The sequence below is a fragment of the Hirundo rustica genome, chromosome 2 (genome assembly GCF_015227805.2).
Source record: "Hirundo rustica isolate bHirRus1 chromosome 2, bHirRus1.pri.v3, whole genome shotgun sequence".
NCBI lineage: Eukaryota > Metazoa > Chordata > Aves > Passeriformes > Hirundinidae > Hirundo > Hirundo rustica.
This window is the reverse complement of record NC_053451.1, coordinates 26333782-26350736: the sequence shown is the minus strand read 5'-3', so window position 1 is coordinate 26350736 and position 16955 is coordinate 26333782. Positions and strand designations below refer to the sequence as shown.

General features: G+C 42.3%; 1 protein-coding gene across 3 annotated transcripts in view; it reads left to right on the top strand.

Moving 5' to 3' along the window:
• GSK3B (glycogen synthase kinase 3 beta) overlaps nt 1-16955 on the top strand; it is a 149619-nt gene that overhangs the window by 123508 nt on the left and 9156 nt on the right. The window contains exons 9-12 of one of the 3 annotated variants that reach the window (XR_005704511.2): nt 4914-4952; nt 7330-7516; nt 12601-12878; nt 13175-13273. Coding sequence is in view for 2 of the 3 variants with exons in the window: in XM_040090940.2 (XP_039946874.1) it covers nt 4914-4952; nt 7330-7516; nt 13175-13273 (325 nt within the window). In the remaining variant the exon portion in view is untranslated. The remainder of the gene's footprint in view (nt 1-4913; nt 4953-7329; nt 7517-12600; nt 12879-13174; nt 13274-16955) is intronic. The other 2 variants (XM_040090940.2, XM_040090949.2) reach the window with 2 other exon arrangements.

Here is a 16955-nt window from a genome sequence, read left to right as displayed (position 1 = left end):
TATTATGAAGTAATTTCTTCTAATGCTATAAAATACTTGCCTAATATTTTAGTCTTGATATACTCTTGTGTGCATGTGTGTTCTTAATGTATGTTTTTCCATACTAATCACTTTACCTTGAATGTTGAATATTGCTGTGCTTGTAGCAGACAGTCCTGTTGTCTTCCCCACACTCTGGGACTGGGATGTAGAGCCTGGTTTCTCTCATGAACATGTTTTTCCACCCTCCAGAACTGGTTTTATGTCTTCATCCTGTCCTACTCCTGCTCTCCTTGTTCTTGGCTAGTTTTAAAGCAGATTGTTTTGTTTGTAGTGCTTCCAAAGTGGCTGCTCAAACTGCAGATTCAAGGAAGAATACCAAACAGTAAAATGGATAAACAGGCAGTTCATTTTGTCACTTCTAATTATAACTGATGACAAAAGAAAGCGAAAACTTTTGTCAGAAATCTTGTAAGTGGACTTGGATTTGGATTCAAGATGAAAATGCACACTCTTTTTTCGGAGATTTAAGTCTGCTCTTCTGTAGAGGAGCAAAGATACAGTGAGGGTGAGATGTTTCCTTGGTTGCAGTTCCATAGTTGGCATTAGGTTCATCATGGAGCTGGATCAGTTCTCCACCTCCCACCTGCATATTCCTGAAATGCTTTATGCTTTGTGTGGTGATAAAAACCTCTTGAACAACACATGTTCAGGAATTGGATCAATTTGTTTTACCTGACTGACCATTCTGCCCAGACTGCAGATGTTGGGACAAGGAACCAGGGCAGACCTGCATGTCCAAAAGGGCAGAACTCTCATTTCCAGCATGAACTGGATTTGATTTATGCCTGTTGTGAAACTGTGCCCTGACCTCTTTCTAAAGAGTACAGTTCTGTTTTTCACTTGATGTGTAATGACTTTACAAGCAAAGAGTGAAAACAGCTCTGCTGGAGACTAACTTAAAAGAAAAAAAAAAGTTCTTCTGGCAAGTTCATATTTGCTAGCACCTTTTATAGCAACGAGGATTTTTGACAATGTAAATCTCTTATCTTATATGGCTGAGAAAAGAAGCCAGGTTTGCTGGATGGTAAATTGCCCTGCCTCTGCCCAATTAGTATGCAGTAAAGAAAGTACTGCCTAACAGTAAATGAGTGAGCACTAAAGCAACATTAAGAAAGGATTTCCATCAGTGCCACTACAGAAATCAAATGGTAAGTTTAACATGTCTTCTGCAGCGTACCATCTGTTTAGCCACCCCACTGCAGCACATCTGTCTAGGTTTTTATAGCAGCTGTCCCAGCAAGGTTGAGAGCACCGAGGTACATTTTTGGGGGTTCTCAGAAGAAGGGGAGCTGTTTTGTTCCTCTTAGCTTTGTCGCTTTCCTTTGGAGCTCGATAGAAGCAGAGCACATGCACTGGGTAATAAACGCGAGCTCGTTCTGTCTCCACAGGGTCCTCAATGGAAGGAGCCCAGTAAAAAGTGTGTGGTCTCAAGAAGTAGCTTTGAAGACAGGTTCCTGGTCCTGTTCCCAGTTCTGTGTTGGCTCATTTGTAAGCCACTTAACCCTTCTGTCTTTACTTCATTTTTCCCTGTCTAAGTGCCATCAGACAGGAATTCTTGACTAATCAGGCATTTACAATTTCTGAGGTGCTTCTAGAAAAAACATAGAGGGATTTAATCAGAGAAAAATTGAGGGGCTTATATATATTTTAAAATATCTCCTAACACCAGTGCCTGTTTTATGGACATCTTTTAACATCCATTTTTTAGCATGTGAGTTTTACACACTTCAAAATAGCCAAATTTCAGAAATCCCATGCTGAAATTCTCAGCCGTTGGGAACAAGACTAGTCCCAAGAGATTCAGATGCAGCCTTGGGGTTTTTTGTGTCGGGTAGAGCTCAGTACATACATTGCTGTCTTGCATGTATCTCTTCTCTCTCCTTTTGTTTGTGAATGTGTTTTGTTTCTCATGAACCTTATTGTGTTAAAGTTGGGTGATCAAAATGTTGCTTCATAGTAATTGATAGCGTTTTTAAAAAGTTGATTTAAGGGTTGTGTTCTACATGGATTACTTGGCTTGTAAACAGTACAAGCTTTTGGTTGAAGGGAGGAGCTTTCTCTCTTACTTAATGTTCATGTGCAATAAAAAATGTGCTTACAAACCAAAAGGATGTGCACAGCCTGTCAGCCTTGAATCGGTGGTGTGGGTGGTTCTTGGCAAAGCGTGTGAGTCTGAAGCTGGTGAGGAAATTTTTAACCATGGTGTCACAAACTTGATGCATTAGCAACAGATGTCATTTTCCTAAGCCTTCTCTCTCTTAGGTAGCACAGCATGCGGGCAGCGTTCACAATCTGCATGCAAAACACGCAGTGGTTGATGGCATGAAATCATGTCTTCTAATACACACTGGCTAGAAGAGCACCTTGGTGTGAAGCATTGGCTTTGGGGCTTAATTATGCCAAGACGATGGAGCTCGTGTTCTGCATGGAAAGTTTGTTTGAGGAATGTCAATGAATTGAAAGTCAGAGCAACCATTCTGTTAAAACAATACTTAGCTCTTGCCCCATGTGGTTTTATTTGAGAGCTGAATGCTGATGTGAGTGAAGTGAAATAGGAGAATTCTGTGCTTTCCATCCTTTTTCTTTCATCTTTCCATATGTGCAGAAAAATAAAATTCAGAAGGGGCGTAAACTCCGCTACACTGGTAGGAGCTATTTCAAATTAGTAAGATAAAATGTGACTGCTCTGCTAGTGCACAAAGCCTTCATCTGAACTGTAGTCTCTTGGGGATGAGAGCTGCATAACGCACCAGGGGCACTTAAGCCTGAAATGTTGAAGAAGGTGGTAGTTCCAGAAGAATAAAGGGAGTGTAACATTAAAAAAAATTTGCACTGATAGCAGTTCAACTTAAGAAGGAGGGAGGAGTGTGTCAGGCCTCGCTAACTCGCTCTTACGGTCTGTCGGTGTTTGAGCATCACTAGCATGCCTGAAAAAAGAAACAACTCGCACTGGTCCCTCAGCTTTTTGGTGAGGTATAGGTTTATTGGGATCTGAAAGGGGGAGGGAAAAACCAGCAAAAGCACCAGAAGCTGTGGCTTTGGATGAGTCAGCATTTCCATTTGACATGATCATCCAGAGATTTTTGTAACTCATCCAAAAAAAAAAAAAAAATCCCAAAGTAACAAACAGCAACCTGGGTCTCAGCCTGAAATTCATTTGCTTTGCAGAAACAAGAGGTTTTGAGTTATTCAAGTGCAAATTTTTCTTGAAGAATATTGTATGTAAAGCCTTTTTTTTTGCATTTGTTTATCTCCAAAACAGGTTCATTTTTTAAAATGAAAACTTGAGCCTTCGGTCCCTCCTGTGGACAAATAGCCTTACACAAGGTCTTGTTTCATTTTAGAAAAATGAATTGCTGCGCCGGTGGGGTAGTATCTGACTGCTTTAAAAGTTCCTGTCAGTGTTTTAATTTTGGTTTTTATTTTGTTTGTGGACTTGCTGTGCCTTTTGCCCGGCCATATTTAGTCTGCATACTAAATGTTAGTCTACCCAAACACATTGTGCCCTTCGTTTTTTTTCTTTTTTTTTTTTTCTTTTTTTTTTTTTGCCCGTCTCTTTTTTCTTTTCTTTTCTTTCCTTTTTTTTTTTTTTTTCTTTTTATTTCTTTCTTATTTCTTTTGCTTTCACCCAAATGTATTTTAGACCGAGACAGACTTTGCTCCGATGGGCCGGATTTTAGTCCGTGCACTAAATTTTAGTCCGCAGACTAAAAATAATCCGCGGATTATTTACTAAATCGATTCCCTCACTGAGAACTACTGAGACTTTAAACCCCCGCTGAGACGTGTGTGCGAGGGGCTTCACGGCTCACAAGTCCCGCTGTCTGTCCATCCTCCCGCCCCTTCCCGCCACGGAGCATCAGCCCAGCATTGCCTTGGCGTCGGTGCCCCGTGGCTTGGAAGCGCTGGCACAGCCTTTGCCGTGGGCGGCGGCTGCTCGTGTAGTTCTCGGTGGGTGAATTGGGCAGCTTTCCCGGGGGAACTTTGCTGAATGGGGAGAGCTAAAAGACCATAGAGGGCTTTGCTTTTATTTCTTAGGGCGTTATTCAAAAGGGAGGCGGGAGGGGACAAATTGAGGAGAAAAAAAAAAATTTCTTAAGGGTGCGACGGGTATGAGGGGGAATAAACCCGCAATAGAGAGAAATTCAGTCCATACCCGCACTCCTGAGGTGGTACGTCCAGTTCCTGAAGAATCCTAAAGAGATAATGCCAGCAAACCAAATCCAGTGGAGGGGGAAGTCAATCCAAAATGGAGAATAATCCGCGGCGGCCTGAGGTACTCGTAGTGCGCACAAATTAAAAGTATCCAAATTTAAAGTATAGATCTCAGATTTTTACTTCATCTTCAGCACAAATTACAAATTGCTAGGGATTTGGGGTTTTTTGAGAAAACCCCAAAACCATCCAAAAGTTTACATTGTGTGTCTGGGACAGATTTACAAGTGGGATGCGTCTTTGGAGACAAACTAATCTGGCCACTTGGTTCTGTGGACGTTTATATCCAGGACCGAGGACTGAAAATTCTTTATTATGGGAATTTCAATTACCCTTTTAGTTCAAGTTAGAGTTTTGATTTCAATTTTTTTTATTTTTTTAGTAAATGCACTGGCATTGGAACATAAATTTCATATAGAAATGTTTCTATATTATGCCTCACCATTGCACAATCGATTTTTTTTGGCATACACTGTGGTGAAGTTGGACTTGCTGCTATGGAGACTGATGTTTAAAGTTTCTAATTGTATAAACATTTACTATGTCCCCCACACCATGGATTTCTTATAATATTGGCTATATTTTTCCTTGCTGGACTATTCTCTTTTGGATTGACTCCCCCTGTTTGGATTATTTCACTGCATTATCATCTTTAGGACTCGTCAGGAACAGGACATTTCACCTCAGGAGTACGGGTATGTACTTAAATATTTTTTCAAATTATTAGGCCTAGCCTTGAAAAAAAAGGAGAAAAATGCTAGAAGTGGAGTAATTGAGTTCAAACTGCATCCTCGAGGCAGCAGCCAGGCAAATGTAACACACGCTGATAGAGATGAGATGGGCACAGACCTGTAACTTGCTTCATGTGTTAATCACCACTTGTTGCAGGGGAAGGCCGTGTGAGGCCTCCTAATATATATATATTTTTTTTTTCCCCCTTCCTGGTTCAAAGCAGTTAGGGCAGACTTTGGGTACTGCTTACCCCAGATGACTAATTCCAGATCCAAAGGTAGGCTGAGCAGTTCATAACAGGGTTTAGGAAACATGTTAGGGTTTCAAGGACTTGAAAATTAGGAGTTTGAGTGGACAAGCAAGGACTCCTTCTACATATGTCAGATTTGTGACTGTCTGCCTACTAATCTCCTCAATATAAGGGCTTGCCATCTTTACCTTAAGGAAATAAAATGGTATTCTTTTTACAATCTGTATAGTGGCTTATATGTGAGCTGTACTGAGGAGAAAAACACAGCTAAGAGTGAAGTACTAAGGTTTCAAGCTGTGATAAATCAAACTTGTTAAAATATCACTGTGAAGGTGCTTGAGGGAGACCTCAGTAATTTTACCTCACATTAAATTCAGAACTTCACTTCTGTGGGTTTACCTCAAGACGTGCACATTTGCGCTACTTACCATGGGGAGGTGGGGGAAGCCAAAACGCATTTTTTTTTTATTTTTTGCTTTTTTTTTTTTTTTTTTTTTTTTTTTAAACTGGAGACAAACTGGAGAGTCTTGGATTTTGTTCTGGTCAGGCTGTGACTTAGGACTAATAATTGCAACCACTGTGTGCTGTGGTCAGCAATCCAAGCTCTGCAGGCAGCAGGAACAAAGCAGCTTCTGCTGCCTCTTCAGGTGGCCCTACACTGGTAACACAGTGATCAGTACAGGTTATCTGCCAGCAGTGATAAGCTAAAGCCTTTCTTTTTGTCATTATAGGCCTCATGTAAAAACTTTTGCAGTTTATTTTGCAATAACCTGGCAGCAGGATTAAATTCAGCTCTTCCTGTATAGGGCTCCTTGACTCCCCTAGTCAGGATTCCTTACCACACAAGTTAGCACAGCACACACTGCAGCAAACCCAGTGCTGCTGCCCCAGCTGGGTACCAAGGGCAGGAAATTTCAGTCCCTGCAGAACTTGGCTTTTGTGTTTCATTCTCATTCAAAAGAGCATATATGCCTGGTTTAAAACCTACTAAAGGAGTACCTGTGCAAGTTTCTCATTTGTGATTAACTAGCATGTCATGCACTGATTTTTATTTTTTTTCCTCCGTGGTGCTGTGTGGCTTGTGTTCACCTGCACTGGTACAAAGGCATTTTGGATTACCTCAATTTTTACCAAAAATGCTGGCATCAGAACTTAACACTTGTGCCCACCCTACTCCCTTTACCCCAGACTGCATTTTACCTGCAACATAGCAAGAGACAAGTGCTTGAGGAGGCCATCCAGGTCATGTACGTGATTAACTCCTATTTTGCTTATAAAGGAATGAGAAAGGAGCATGGAGAGTGTGGTTAGCAGTGGGTAGAGGTTTAAAACACAGCTGCAGCGAAGAACTGCTTTTTGTAATCACTCAAAGTAGAAATCTGTTAGACTAAAATAGTTGGTTTTCTTGATGCAATTTTCAGCTGTCCTTACAAATACCAAATGTGCAGGAATTATCCCTGTGAACTTACGGGAGTAGCTTGCCAGAATAAGGTCACAGAAGGAGTAACTCGCAAATTGGAGCTAGACGTTTCCTGCACCCCACCCGTGCTTTCCTTGTTCTCCAAAGCTGAACAGCAGCCTCCATAGCAACAGTCTGACCTGCCTGCCTGCAAAAGTCCGTGTTAGCGAGACTTCCTTCACTAGCCAGAAAAACCCCAACCCCAAACCGTAGCGGGGCTGTATTATATTTTTACATTCAGCGAATCCTGCTCATTTGAACCTTCTTCCCCACCTTCACTCCACCCCATATGCATGGCTGGTAGCACCTGTGTGTGTTTGTCATGATTTTTGAATGAGTTTCCCCTTCATTCTCCCAAGTTGTTTTTCTGAGCGTGCTCTCATGAAGTCTCTTGCTGGCATCGCACCTTCACTCTAGCGCAAGGCGTTGCAATTAACCCTTTCTCAACCCCAGGAATGGATTTTCCCACACTTACTGCAGGACTTTGATTAGCACAAAGCGCAAGTTTGTTTGTTCCAGCTTGCTGGGCAATGAGAGGTTTAATTGCTCTGACTTGCTTCTGGTCACCAAAGAGACGAGACCCAGCTGGACAACCTGTTTCTCCTTGCTTGTCTCCTTGTCGTCCCCGCAGGTCTTCCGGCCCCGCACTCCCCCCGAAGCAATTGCGCTATGTAGCCGCCTGCTGGAGTACACGCCCACCGCCCGCCTGACTCCCCTGGAGGCCTGCGCGCACTCTTTCTTCGATGAACTACGGGACCCAAACGTCAAGTTACCAAACGGGCGAGATAAACCTGCACTCTTCAATTTCACCACTCAAGGTAGCCTGAGAGCGTGGAAGGAGCCCTTCTTTAGGAGGAAGCAGCGGGACGAACGGTTGTAATACAGATGTTGCTTCCCTCGGAAGTAAAAAAATCTCTGGGTGGTACTAAGTTTATTGAGTAGTTGCACAGCCAGCTGTCCATTTCAAAAAGAGAGGAAAGGGTCTTGAAGTTACAGGATTTTCAGAGTCTTGGTTCCTCCAATTTTTTTTTGCTGAGGTACTGAGGGTGGTTGTTATTACTGGATTGCATCAGGAAGGATTACATGCTTCTAGCATGTGTCTGCAGAGTATGAGTGTGAATAGCTCAGAGTCTGCTTTGTGTGAAATATCAGAGTCAGTGGACCATGCAGGTTAGAATATCTTTTGGAGATGGTCCTGCTTCTTCATACCTGAAACACCATAGCCAGGTAGTAATGCACCTGGTTTGGCAGGGAGGTTTGTAGTGTTGCTGTCCATTTTGCTTCTAGATGTAAGATAAATACAGATGCTTTACTGTCCAGAATCTACATGCTGTACAGTTCATCTGGCATTACACTGACTCAGTCATTTAGAAACTGTAAAAATAAATGTACAACTAGCTTTCTTATTTGAAGCCAGGCTGGTATCAGATTTTAAAACCATTCATCTATTTTTTTCTACAGAAGTCAGAAATGTAAAACTGATACCCCCCCAGAACAGTTTTGCCTGCCAAGACAGAACATGTGACAAGTATGGCATACTAATATGCTAGTAATTAATTTTGAAGCACTTTTTCTGTTGTTTTTCTTTAAATGATTTGCAGCCAACTCGCTCACCCTTTGAGCAAGAATAGTTGTGTATGCATTTTCTCTTGAAAGTCCAAAACACTTTTTGGCCCAGTTAACGTCACTGTCATTTATCAAACTCTTTAGTGCATGCCGTGCCCCTCTGCCAAAATGTGAAACAGCTTTCTCCTTCAACTTGTGGAGCCTTTACATTTTTTTTTTATAAAAAAGCCATTTATGATGCATAAACACATTAAAGTGGTCAAGTAAATAGCTTGTGCTTCCAGGTCACTGTCTTCTCTGCTGATTTCTGCATCTGTTGTTAGAAATTTCATAGTTACATTACAAGTGCTTCCTTGTACTCCTGGACTGCCTTTTGTTTTGCCCCTCTAAGGCCATCTTAGGTAGCTAAAATAGTTTTGATCCAAGTATCTTAATACAGCTTTACCCCTGTTCTTTTTGAAAGTATTTATTAATTGTTTCATGATGACATTAAGATTAAACTTATCTACTGCACGAAAATGAAGTTTTTAAAAAGAGTTGGAAAGCTCTATAGTGAGTCAATGGAAAAAGGTTTTTCTTAGGGGAAAAAGGGGTATATGTATTGGGAGTGTCTCCGTGGTTCCCCTCAGGTAGTGCAGAAGCTGCTGGATAAGCTACCCTAATGCTCAAGCAAGTTTAAAGCTCCTCTTTTGCCATCCCGAGGAGCTGATGTGCCCTCTCTCACACAGCAAGTCCTGGGAATGGTAAGAGAAAACAGTTCCTGTGGAGCAATTTCCTTAAGATAAAAAAAGCAAATTTCTGTCTGTCATCTATGGGTGCCAGTTTTACCATCTGTGAGGGGAAGGCAGGACACAGGCTGATCATTAATGCATTTCCAATAAAGCTCTGTTGCAGGTGATCAGTCAAACTCAAAAAAAACCAAACCAGAGTTGTTTTTAAATACCTAAATACATTGCTTAGTGCAGTGATTTGAAAAACTTTGTAGTTGATAAATGTACAGCATAGTCCTGACTATGAACTCAAGATATACAAGAAGCTTTTGCTCTTCCTGTGACTACTTTTCAATCTTTGTTCTCTGTTCTTTACTCTGCAAGGTTCCATCAAATTGGCTGCTCCAGAGCAGAAATCCCAACTGGGAAACATAACAGAACTTTAGATAGATAATGAGTCATGTTAAGTCGTCTGTGGTAATTTAAAAAATAATGAAAGACAGTTTTGTTTTAAATAGCATTTGTTTTCAACAGGCAATATTAAGTTATAGAAGTGTTGGATTTGGCTGTATCCAGTTGCCTGAAACCTATGAAGTAGGAGGTGACTGCAGAGGGCTTGAAGGCAAAACAGTTGGAAATGACAAGATAAATCTGACCATCAAGACATTGGATTGATTTTCAAAAAGAAATTTTAAACATCATACTGAATCTGCTGACCTGAGCACTGATGCTGCTCAAATGGAGTCTAGAAAAAGAGCAGTGGGAGTATATGAAAGGTGAAGATCATGGTCTTTGGTAGAGAGCTGTAGTTGGGGGGCAAGTGGGTGTTTATCTTAGAGGTTAATCTGATGAAGAGCGCATTGTCTGGTCATTTGTAACATCTTGCCTGTAAGTTTCTCTTAATTTAAATGAATATTATATGCTAATTGGGTTTTGAAAAAAGTTATTTTGGCTAAGGAAGTATCTCTACTAGCCACAGAGCTGCAATTCATTTCAACTTTTAGATCTGCAAGACAAAAAGCAATTTTTCTCCTAGAAGCCAAATTTTTAAATAATCTGTGAAATGACTGCCATTTCCTAAACTACTTGGAACATGTCAGCAATTGTGCTGCACCACAAAAGTTAATGTCACTCCACATTGGCCACTGAAGACTGTAAAATTCTTTCAGTGGTTCAGCACTTAGGAATAGTTACCAGGCTTCTCAAAGATAAATTACCTTTTTACTAAAGAGGACGTGCATTGGGATTTTTGTTTGTTTATATTTTTAATGACCCTAGCCTGTGACCTTCAATAATTTATTTTTTTTTATTTAGAGATATATATATATATGTTTATGTGCATATATAATAGAAAGTTATTGTGACAAAAAAAAAAAAAAAAAAAAAAAAGAAAAAAGGTACAAGAATAATTTTTCCAGGGAATTCTTGGAGTATTGATGTATCAAGTGTAATAATACTGAAAAAGAACACTGCACTGTTTCCCAACACCAGGCATTTTTTGTGTTTGGGGAATGAAGGTGATCTAGTCTTCTAGTAATGTTGGACATTTTCATTCTTGCTCCTTCTTGGAGATATTAAGTAGCTGCAAGTGGTTTGATTTGATCAGCAGAAAGGGTGTTCTCCCAGCTGATATGGATTGGAATTGGGTCTTATAAATGAATTGTGATAGCTGCTCTGTTCACATCATGGTATTGAAAACTTTGTCTGGATTGCCTTGACCACAAAAGCTTCTTGCAGCTGTATTGGTTGTAATTAACGCAGCTTTGAGTTGCATGTTGGGTTTCCATAACCAGGCTACAGCTGAAAACCCTGCCCAAATACTGCGGGGGAAATCACTAAGGAGAGAGATCCTCAGTATTTTGTGGACTGCAGATAATCACAGGTTGAGCTTTCTCCACAGTATTGCCATGTCTCGTCTTCGCAGATGGGATAGGTGCAAAAAAAATACATTATAGCAAAAATTCAGACAAGTTCTCAAGCAAAACTGCTATTAAACTTCAACCAAGAGAGTCCACTTTACTTTGTATCTCCTCTGAATCGGCCTGCTCCTCTTAAGTTCAAGACAGGCAGATTGTGCTGAATTTTAGAAACTTCATACCAAGAAAGATAATGTGAGGTTTGAGAAGGGAGCAAGGTCACTCTTCCAGTCTCTCTATGAAAGTTCCTTAAGGTAGCTTGCGAGAAATGGTGGCATTAAACACAACAAAAAGCCATTATTATTGCTTCAATACAAAAAGAGGTGTTCTCACACCATTAGATGAGGGAGGAATGGGAAGGGGGTCGAAGTGCCCTTGCAGGGTGTTGTTCTGTCTGATCAACTGGTTCTTGGGCTACAAGAACACTGACAGTCTGTGGCTGCACCTCAAGGCACTGTGCAGCACCGGAAGGTTGCAAGTGTCATGGGGTTTCCTTGTTTTAGTTCTGCTTTTGTTTGGATCACAGCCCCCTATTGTTTCGAGTGATGTGCAGAAAATAATGCAGGGGTAAGAGAAACTTCCAAAAGAGCAACGTAAAGAGTAGGTTTCCACTAACAACAGATTTGGAAAAGATACTAAGGGAGGAATATTTTCTAGCGCAAAGCAGCTAATACCCAAGGTGGAATTGAAGGGTAGGTTTATAACCGGTGTTGCACTTTGACACTCAAGGATTCATGTTTCTTCACTTTATTTTTCCATTTAAAATGGAGATTCACAAATTCTGCATAACATTATGAATGTATGACCTCGTGTATGAATTGAAGATTTTGTATTTGTGCAAGTGCTGTACTGAGGCTTTCTGGAGGGACTAGCTCGGTCTGCTTAGACATGAATGGAGTATTACAAGATAGAGTAGATGGGTTGCAGGTAGTGTAGCAAACTGCTTGCATTCATAAGTGCTGAAACACAGTCTCACAACGTATAGTAATAAGAGGCTTGTAATCAGGGGAGTCTTCTGCCTCTTGCCCTCCTAGCAGTAATGAAACTTAATGTAACAGTTAGCAGAGAGAAATAAAGTCAGCAGGTGGACTGCTTCTCCCTTTAGGCCCTGAGTTTAAAGCTAGCATTAAAGAAAAGCAATAGCCTCTTAAAAATGAGCCCAAATAATTAGCAACTGTGTCCAAAACCCCCTTACTGAACCCATGCCACGATTTGGCTGGTTTTCTGTACAGTCTGTGCTATCTGGAGGTCTTGTGTAAAAAGCCGTCTATTCTCCTGTTCTCATTTCTCCTCCAGATGACCTCCTGGAGCTCCAAAAGTCATCAGTCTCCTTCCGTGAGGTGACTGTTCACATCCTTTTTACCGGATGTTGCTTTCTCAGGAGACAGCCAGTCACTCCTGTTTCTGAAATAAACAGGACCTGTCTTGTCTCGGCTCAGTCCCACCTTCTGTGAGGCACTAGATTCTCTTGAAAGGGTGCCAGAAGATTGTCATTTGTTGGCAATGTGTTGCCCTTAATCCTCCCACAGTTGTGGCTGTAAGGTGCCTATTTCTCATTCTGGTACACACTGAAGCTATATTAGATCTGGAGCCTAAAAGACATGACTATTTTTTCCCTGGTTAATGTCTTCTAATGATTGCATCATTTTGTTTTCCATTTGAATTGCCCAGCTGACCAATTCCCTTTGCCTTTCCATGTCCTTTTAAAAGGATACGTTACCTCTTCTTGGCCTCGCTCAAGGAGACTGCTGTGAGAGATTGGTCTTGGGTTCCTGGGTCCTTGAGAAAAAATGATGCTTGAGTGAGCCAAAGAACTAATCCCTGAAGCTCTTGGAGCAACTGTTGCAGCTGCTTGCTTGCTGAACCAGTGCCCAAAGCACACCACTGTTATCAGCCTTCTCCCTGAGACTGATTGCAGGTGGGCTTGTGAAGAAGGGGATCCTTCTCCAGTGCTCAGAAGGAAACAGCATTATCAGGCCACTGACAAGGTACAGGCTTGGCTGGTTCTTTGCTCACTCCCAAGCCACTGTCTTTCTCTAGGAAATTCCTCCTTTGCACCACTATCTGTAGTTTTGGCAGTCTCGCTCTGGAGACTGCCTTGCTAAATATCACCGTGGTTTCCTCTCGCTGGTTGGCAAAGAAGAAAATGTAACGTGACCTTGGGCTGTAAGGGCATGTGTTTCACCTGAGGTGCCGTTACAGGGGGAAACCCTAGGAGCTAATCCTGCATATGGAGCACTTTGTGGATGATGAGCTAACTCTGTTTGTTCCACCTCCCCTCCAGAACTGTCAAGTAACCCATCTCTGGCTTCGATCCTCATCCCTGCTCATGCCCGGAACCAAGCAGCTGCTTCAACCCCTACAAATGCTACAGCGGCCTCAGGTGAGAATGTGCATCTGCCTCCCTCCCTCCCTCCCCACCCTTGCTCCTGCTGCCCAGGCACCTTCCCTCTGCTGAGGCCCACAAAGTGAACAGGGAGGAAGGGATTGTTCAGTGACACCTGAACCTTGGTCTTGGTAGGTGATCATTTTGGGTGCTAGCTGTGGTCACCAAGCCACGTCCCAGCCCAGGGCACTCACACTTGTATTTCATTGCTTACTGTGTTGGTCCTTCCCACTCAGACTTTCACTCTTAGAAAAAAAGTTATTATCTCACCTGGTTTTTTTAGCAATCCTTGTGGATTGGTTTGCACATAATTTCTGTGTTCTCAGCCATCCTGAAATTAACACTGAGTTGGTGCATGAGTTTGTGATGCCTAGAAAGAAAAGAAACAGCTAGCTCAGAGCATGTGGCCTCTGTATAGTGTGGATGGGAGGATTTTTCCCTAAGGGCATTGGCATCTAAAAGTCTAGTTAGGGAGCTCAGTCAGCATGCTTACTGCCTCATCTTAGTAATTGCAGTTGCTTCCTACTGAGTTTGCTTGTGTCATCTTCAGTCACAAGCAGATGGTTTTGGGTTTTGGCCAGCACTGAGTGAATTTTTTGTTTACCTCCTGCTCTCTCAGGTTTCTGTCAGAAACCTTTTAAAAGCTCACTGTTGGCCTTTAGCCACCTCATATTGTATTCTGTTTCCAGTGAAAGCTTTCAGGCCTAGTAATACCAGTTGGGAGAGTCCCAAAGAAACTCCCAGGTGCTGCAGGATGTGGCAGAGGTGATTCACTACACAGCATTCTTCCTCTGAGTCAGCTCACCAGAGGCTGTCTCGGGGCTTGGGCAACCAAAGGCAGGCTGCAAACCAGGTGTGCTTCCACAGGTCCTGCATGCACAGGCTGTCAGCCCTTTTGCAGTGCAGGACACTCCCTTAGCATAGGATACCTGATTAAGGAGAAGGCCTGATTCAAAAGCTGCTCTTGAAGCCTGCAGGAAAGCATTTGCAGATTGATGTGCTGGACAGTTACCTGATAATTTGATGCACTTGGTCTAGCCAGTGCCGTACAGAGAGCATTTTCATACTCTGGAACAGATGCACCCAGGTTTGAAAGATGAGATTTCTCTCTGAAATTGTAGTAGCAGTAGATTAAAGGCACAACGTGTACCATTTATGTACTCTGAATTTAGGAGAAAGCAAAACTGCTATTTTCAAATTTAATGTTTGTTTCATACACTTGGCGGTATTTTGCAAATAGTCATGTTCTGTTTCCCTCTCATGTGCATCTGTTGCTCAACAACAAGTGAGAAAACAGATAAAGTAGTAAAAGTGATGTAAAAACTACAAAATACAAACAAGGAAAATTATTTTAAGCCTTTCTGAATAATATTGTTTCACCTAATGTCCCTTTTATGCCTTTTAAGGTGTTCTCTCCACCAAGACACAAGTCTTGAGGAATTAATGGGGTTAAGAAATGTGTTTTCAAGTCAGCATTTTTCAAGGGCTTGTATAGGGAGAAAATGCATTAGGTCAAGTCCTAAATGTAAAGTATTAAAAAGAAAAACAAAACCCAAAAAACCCCAAAGCTAAAAAAGCCCAACCCATCCCATATTATTGATGTCAACATTTTTAAGGCTTCTGTTTGCAAGCACTGCACTGAGTTGGGATATGTCCTCCTATTTGTGGTCCAAAACCAAAAATAATATCTTTGCTGATTGGAAAGAAATTGTGACATTAAGTTCAGTATTGGACAGCTTTGGATTTCTGCAGTTAGTTTCTCACAGCAGGCGGTGGGAATGTCATCAAAGTTATGATGCTTAGGATTAGGTCCTGAGGTTATTTTAATCTGTTGTGCTTTGCATGCTGATGCTACACTTAGCGAGAGATTTTCATACAAGGGGTCCCTTCTTTCTCTGTACTCCCTGCACCTCCCAGAACAGTAAATGTTAAGTTCCTCAGTAACTGCTAAAGCAGTGTGGGAACAAGTCTCCCACCTAACCCAAGGCATGCTGATAGGCAGGAGACTTCTCTGCAGAATGTTCACGTGTGTCTAAGCAGTCACAGGTTCAGAAACTGCTTTTCTGAGTGGGAATGATGCAGCAAAATGTGGCTCTCAAAGCAATAAAGGGAAGAGGAAAAATGTAATTATAATTCACATCTTTAGTGTGTAACTAGTTCCTCTCTCTAGCAAGCAGTGTTAAAACCCCACATTTGTTGTCAGTTTCTTCTTCTTCTACAGGCAAAAAGCTGTACTTGCACTAGTAATGGAACCTGGCTTTGCAGTGGGAGTATGTAGAGTTGCTGCTCTGGCATTAGTAAATTCTCCTAAACATTTATGAGAAACTCTCTGACATAGTGACATGTCTAAAGCAAAGTGGAGGAAAAGAAAGATGAGATTTATTGGGCCCTGCCTGAAATGATGTGCTAGCTCTCTGTGATTTATACTGGGCATTGATTAAAAATGCCAGTGCAGTCATATTCCCGGGGATGGCTGGAGGAGGGAGAGGATGGTTTCATCACTGTGCAGCCACAGCATCTGAGAGGGGAGCGTGCAGACCAAGCTGAATGCAGTGCATGTCTGCTTGTGTGACTATGCTTTTCTCCCTGGATCAGCCAGCAGCAGTAGCTACCTCTCTGTTAGTCACAGTTACGATGGGAAGAGAGTAATTGCCATCTGCAGGGAGGCTGTGCCAGCAGGGACTGTGGGGTCATCGTCTTAGGCATCCCGCTGTGTTGATCCCGTGTAATCCCAAATGGTGTGCCTGAACTTTCAGCAACAAAGCAGATTAGAGCTGGTGTTACCTGCCAGTGTGTCGGCGTTGAAAAACACCACAGTGCTCCGTGAAATAAGATTTAGTGCATTTGTGGTATTCACATTGAAGGAATTTTGGAAAACTCGAATTCCTTACCAAGGAGAAAACAGGCAAGCAGTTCTCTCAGGCTTCTACAAGCTCAGAACAGGGACATATCCATGACAAGGGATGTAAAACTTGCACGTTTTGCCAGGTTTGCTCAGAGCCTGGATTTCTACATCCATAGGCAAGCACAATAGGAAAACCAGGCTATTCTCCTTCCACTTGTCTCCTCAGCTGTCCTCTGAGGATTCCCTGGCTGGTGGTAGCTTTTTTTCTGTATCTTTGCAGATGAACAGCACAGCCTGTCAGCGTCACAAATGCACCCAGCTAATGCTGTCAGCAGTGCTAATGGGCTTTTTTAGTCTGAGCTGGCGTCTGTGTCGCTCTCTGAACTACAGCCCTGTCTTTCCCTTTCAGGAGGTTTTTAAGGAGTGTCACATACCCTCCAAGAAAGCTGAGGCACTCCTTAGAGGGAAAAGCTGAATTAGAGGAAGTTTTCTATAATGATGAAAGATACTTTTGCCCTCTGAAAGAACTTTTGGAAGCAGCTGGCACTTAAGCCCTGGTGATGCTTCATTGCCTGCACAGGCAGAGGTGTCAGGCACTGGCTCAAGACAAAGAGGCTGCCCTGACCTCGAGCTGGGCACTTGTCTGTCCTGTGCCACAAAGCTGCGTGCCAGCTCCTAGCTGTGCTCCCCAGCAGGGCTTTGCTGTCCTCTGTCAGCATTGCTGAGGGCCTAGATTTCCTTCTCTTAGGCCCAAATACAGACTTTCATGGGGAGCAGTCGATGTCCAGAGAACCTCGTACTCCAGTTGTGCCCTTCTGCTGGTGCTTCAGCAAG